The sequence below is a fragment of the Gossypium arboreum genome, chromosome 10, assembly GCF_025698485.1.
Source record: "Gossypium arboreum isolate Shixiya-1 chromosome 10, ASM2569848v2, whole genome shotgun sequence".
In the NCBI taxonomy this organism is placed as follows: domain Eukaryota; kingdom Viridiplantae; phylum Streptophyta; class Magnoliopsida; order Malvales; family Malvaceae; genus Gossypium; species Gossypium arboreum.
Genome location: NC_069079.1, coordinates 91,008,447 through 91,014,081, shown reverse-complemented (window position 1 = coordinate 91,014,081; position 5,635 = coordinate 91,008,447). Strand labels below are relative to the sequence as shown.

Genomic DNA, 5,635 nt, shown 5'->3' with positions numbered 1-5,635 from the left:
ATATATCGTTGATTATGAGATTGGTTTTATTTTGCATATATGAAAAGTGTATATAATATTTGTATTTATAATTTTAATATATATATATCTAGTTTAAAGCAAGACCATGCCAAACAAGACAAAGAATTATAATAACTACTCGGCTCACTATTACCTATAAAAAATGTTTTCCATTTTATACAATTACGGATTCTAATTGTTTTCTGCTTTTATTTATAACATTTTTGTGTGCGTTTTCAAAGAATTTTGCCATTTTCAATATAAAAAAAAGAGGTAAATTTTACATCTCAATTTAATATAGAAAAATTTAATATTGGGAAAAATTATACATCGTACACTTTTTTAAAAAGCCCATCATAATCTCATTTAGAATCAAATATGGCAGTTTCACTCGCTTTCTATATCACAATTGACCTCGATTTTGGATTTATTGTATTGTACAAAAGTTCAATTCACATCTATGTGAGTTTCAACTTCACTTCTTTTTTTTTTTCAAAAAGAGAAATTATATCTTACTCTCATTTTTAAAAAAAGAAATTATATCTGACACCCATGCGTAATTTATATCCGTACACAAATACATAGTCCTCCAAATACATAAAGAACTTCAAAAGAAAATAAAATTTTAAACATACCCACTTTGAACACATACCTGGGTTATTCTTGCTTATGTTTTTTTCTTCAACCTTGAAACCAATACCGATTTCGGTTATCCCTTAGTTGAACTGAAATCACATTAATGAAGGACTCACTCCAAAATGCTACTGAAGACGAATTATATTAGTTTCAACCCGGGAACCTATGCTTCAAAGAAAACATTCATCGACAAACAACTAAATTTATCGATCTCATACGATCGACAAACAATGATATGGGAAAAAGATAAATATATACAGAACTGAACGTTAATCATCATCAGCAACAAACTACAAAAGTTGCATCTGCCAGTACTAAACCTCGATTCTACAAATGTATAGCCAGTAAAACCTACTTATAACACATTGATAGAATGAAGAAGCGCTAATCATGGCAGGCATCGTTTCAATAGGTAAAAGCATTTACGTCATGAGTCTTCCCAGATGAGTAGTCATTTTCAAGAACTATTTTATGTTACACGAATCAGAAGCACAACCATGATGAAAACACATATCATGGCTAACATTAGAAGCCATTGAAAACATGTAGTCTTAGAGGTTTCAGAATATATCTTCATTGCACGTACATTAGTATGCCCGGTGGTAGCAAGACTCTGCTCAATAGCTGTCTCAGTGGAATCAAGTATCTACAGTGCACCGTAATTAGTTTATAAGACCATCAACAGTTGTAAATAAAACATGAAAAGCAAGACCATTCTCCCTCACACACACATGCAATACGAATTTATGCCGGGAGGTGCATTAGAAAACATGAAACTGCAAATGCTCATTAGTTGAACAAAATGGATTGCAGAGAAGCATAAACTTGGCAAATACAGGTTTAGCACTCAAGACTTAAACAAATACTCTTAAGCTTGGATGCTAATAACCAATGGGAGTTAAATATGAAAACATTGCTTCAATGATGTCATGCTATACGAAACAAGTCAGAGAGGTAACACGGGGAGAAATATATAAACACATGCTATTACAACATCCTCTTTTACCTTTAAAACCCAGTCATAATGCTTAGCTATTTCTTAGAAATACCTCTTTTGTTATAAAGCCAAATTAAAGTAATCCGACCAGTTAGAAATCAGTACAATGTGACCTAACCCAGACTTGAATCCTGTAACGGGGACAATCCTAACAGCTTCAGAGTAATTTGACTCTAAGCTTATATACTCCAAAACATGTAAGATTGGCACATAGTATGTCATATCAAGAATATGAAATCAATAAGAAATAATGGAAAAATTAAAAGTATACAAGCTGATTTTACCTTTTCAGTGTTCTCCAAGGACCGGCTCATCATGAGACTACGCTCTTTAAGTTGCTGTGCCAATCCAACCATCTCATCAGTTAAATCCTCTTGAAGCTTTCTGTTTTGGAGGAGAATATAAGTTAACAGCCATTAACAGAAAAATAAACCCAAATGAACATGGATATATATTCAAGCTTATAACTCAGGCTGCCTCTAATATGTCTTTGACATAATCAGTACCATAGTGAAATGAGCCCATTTCCTGACACCATTGTTTCAGTTCCTTCCAGAAAAGAGATATCGTAATTTATACCAAATGTTAACCGTGTCTAGGACAAAGCATAATTTTGACTCAAGGTATCGCAGGTAATAGAAATAATAAATGATACCTGTGCTTCTGTATGTGTGCTTCTGCTGCAGCATCTAGTTTGATAGGTGCAGATGCATCAGCCTCAGTGATTTCATGAGTTCTATCTTTGATGTTCGAGGCAGGCCTGTTAAATAACTCCAAGCAATTGAAACAAAGTTTACAATAAAGTTTAACAGCTAATATGAATTACAGTCATCCTCAGTACATAAGATTGACTTACACAACTCTCCTTCTTAATCCTGGAGAGGAAGGCATGTGGTTTTCTGAATCCGATTTAGGACTCTGCTTAAAAGAGTTTCTTGTGATGGGCTCCTGGGATACCTTAATCTCGGGCTACAAATTAACCAGACAAAAGAATGGTTAACGATTACAAGCACGCATGTGGATAATTAAAAGGCATAACATGGAAGAAAGAATTTTACTGCCTATATATTTATAAGTCCTGCCCTATCATTTTTGGACTTCCTTTTTACAAATCCAAGCTATTCATTGAAACATTATAAGATAATCCTTAAAGAACATATAAACACACCAGTGGGGCAGTTAATTCTGAAGCAATTTCCTCAATCTTTTTTGAATAATCATTGACCACAGCACTTGAAACTCTGGGGAAGAAAACCAAAATAAATTTGAAAAGTCAATAAGCTGTCACGGAAACAAAACAACAAAATATGTAGCATAAGAGATGTACAGAGGAATCAGTTATCAGAGAACAACATTATCTTTTTTTTTTTGCTTATGTTATTGTGTTGCATAACAAATTAGAAGTTCAAGTACCATCTGAATCAAATTACAGCATAATAAGGGAAGAAAAAAATCAACCTAGGTAAACCTTCAGGTGTTCTCTCTTCAGCTAACTGTTCTAAAAGTTCTCGTAAAGTCGCAACATACTGCAAATGACGAAAATAAAGGTTGAATTCTTTACATCATTCCCAAATTTAAAATGAAAAAAAAAAAAAAAACCACTCCAGGGATGAAATACAATCATCAGTCTATGAAAGGCATTTAAGCAAAATTGTCACCAGATAATATAATTAATAACTAGACTTGATACATGAGTGGACATACATGCATGAGTTTAGAATGATTCCTTTGTTGAGGTGCAGCTGCAAGTAACCTTTGAAAATTCACTTCTGTTTTACTCCTTCCCATCTCTAATCCCTGACCTGTAACCAAATTTTAAAAAATTGATAAACAAGGCTAATAGTCAAAGATAAGTAATAGTTCCCCCAAAAGTTAGCTGGACAGTCAGCACTGCATTTTATAGCTGTTTATTCATTGATGGTTGGTCTCAAGGACAACAATACTCCTCCCTAGCAGCTTCATCAGAAATGGGAAATTATGGGGGCAAGTAAATTTATTACAAGAAAATAACATTAAATTGCCAAAAAAATATTAAATTTTAAAATCAGAATGCAACCAACCATTCAATTAACTTTTTCTATCGTGATTAACTAGCAGTCGGTTTTTACAAATACACGATTTATAGAATTTTAACAATGTATATTGTATTTTCTCAGGTCACTGAGTAATCCAAAACCAAACACTAGAAGGCCATACTACCTGCATCAGGGTTTGAAAATTGCTGAGCAAAAGACAGTACTGATGTACACTACTGATTAAGTGGATCTATCTTGAGTTTGGCTATGAAGAAATTTAGTTCGATAGCGTTATTTAATTTGGTAATTCAATGCTGTGTTACTCAAACCCGGTGTATCGGATGAGACATGTCCAACAAGGATGTGTTTAATTTTTTTCAAAGCTTTCCATGTATTTGGAACATCATTGGAGGATTATATCTCAATAAAACAATGTGGCAATCAAGCAGGTAAACACCAATCATCAAAAATCCATCATCCAAGTCCAATGAGGAAATGGAATTGGTCGTGCATATGCAAAAACTAAAAACACCCAAACAACGATATTTAAGTTTGAGACATTAATCGATAAATCCAGCCCAGAAATATTCCTCAATTTTGTGGTTCTTCCCAAAACAAAAGACTGACGTTTTGCATACATTAAAAAGAACCCAAAAAGAGATTGGTGCCCTGAACAGACAAACAAACATGGGAAATGAAAATCAGCGAGAAAATTCACACAAATATGAAGATCATTTTGCGTAATTTTATCAAAGATTTGGAGGTGGGAAAAGACAGGTTGATCTTTAACGTATCAAGAAATACCTGCAGCAGGTTAAGAGTTGATTTGCTGTTGAATTGGGAGTGCAGCAGCTCCCCTGGTTCTCTGCGTTCCTTTTGGCCTTTGGATCTCTCTCGCCGGTGAGTGACCACGCCCTCTCTCTTCTTTCCGTCTGATTTCTATAAATTTTTATACTATTTTATTTTCTTTGCCAATATTAAGACTCCCTTTGCTTTGTGTATCAGCGGTGACACCTTCCAAGAAATTAAAAATAAATAATAATTATGGCTAGGAGATTTTTTTGGTAAACTATACGAATTGTGTTAAAATTTTCAATTTAGGTATTAAGGTTTATATTTCTTGCTGTTTTGGTCACCACAGTTAAATTAATAATAGAAAGTCTAACCGGTATGATTATACATTTAATTTTTAATATTTATATATTCTATCAATTAGATCTTAATTTTAAATAATTCAATAAATTTAACTATTTACATTACAAATTTTATCAATTGATCTTCAAACTTCCTAACCAAAACTTTCAACTTTTAAAACAGAGACATTCAAAGATCTATTAATTGTTTTATTTATAATTGAAATGATCCAATTAGGTACATTACCATTGTGTTTATATTTTAAGAAATTAGTATTAGAAATTAACTAAACACCATTAAAAATAATAGAAAATAATGTTTTTTTAAATATAACATATAATAAAATTATATAAATAATTTAATATTTGTAAAAGATAATTTTTCATGTAAAAGATAATTTTTCACTCGAGTAGCATAATTTTCGTTTTTATAAGTAGCATAATTTTGTTTTTAATCAATTTGAATAATGATTTGACGCTAAATCGATTATTAGTGATGCGTATTACTTATTGTGAATTTAAAATTAAAATAAATAGAACACGAAATAATCTCTAATCGGTTTATAAAATAAAAATCATTATCAATGTAACAAAAGAAATTCAATTAATTCTTTCACTTTTTTTCTTATGGAAAATTAAGTTTTCATGCTTTTTTTATATAACTATTAATTGAATAATTGAATTTTTCAAAGCCATTTTGTCTTAACTCTAAATTTAATATCCAATTTCAAGGACTAATTTCGTTGACTATTTCCATGTACTTTGAAGGAAATACCATAATGCTAACAAGAGTAAATCTAAATTATTTTTTAAGGTTTTTCGTTTCTTGAGCTAATGTTTAATCAACCAAAGAG

At 31.6% G+C, this 5,635-nt stretch overlaps 1 protein-coding gene across 1 annotated transcript; it reads right to left on the bottom strand.

Moving 5' to 3' along the window:
* Positions 1–521: 521 nt before the first annotated feature.
* LOC108465015 (uncharacterized) lies at positions 522–4,747 on the bottom strand. Its single transcript, XM_017765313.2, has 8 exons — positions 4,453–4,747; positions 3,338–3,435; positions 3,092–3,159; positions 2,802–2,874; positions 2,490–2,602; positions 2,289–2,393; positions 1,918–2,017; positions 522–1,282 (listed from the first exon to the last, which is right to left on the bottom strand). Exons 2-8 carry the CDS (start codon positions 3,419–3,421, stop codon positions 1,106–1,108), a joined length of 720 nt encoding a protein of 239 aa, XP_017620802.1. The 5' UTR covers positions 3,422–3,435; positions 4,453–4,747; the 3' UTR covers positions 522–1,105.
* Between the last annotated feature and the right edge of the window lie 888 nt (positions 4,748–5,635).

What these genes read in the sequence shown, in the direction of transcription:
- LOC108465015 (XM_017765313.2), bottom strand. Translation starts at nt 3,421, where the DNA reads ATGGGAAGGAGTAAAACAGAAGTGAATTTTCAAAGGTTACTTGCAGCT. An exon ending in ACACCTGAAGGTTTACCTAG is followed by an intron (nt 2,875 to 3,091) that starts GTTGATTTTTTT and finishes TTTCTTCCCCAG; the next exon opens with AGTTTCAAGTGCTGTGGTCA. An exon ending in CAGAATTAACTGCCCCACTG is followed by an intron (nt 2,603 to 2,801) that starts GTGTGTTTATAT and finishes GTTAATTTGTAG; the next exon opens with CCCGAGATTAAGGTATCCCA.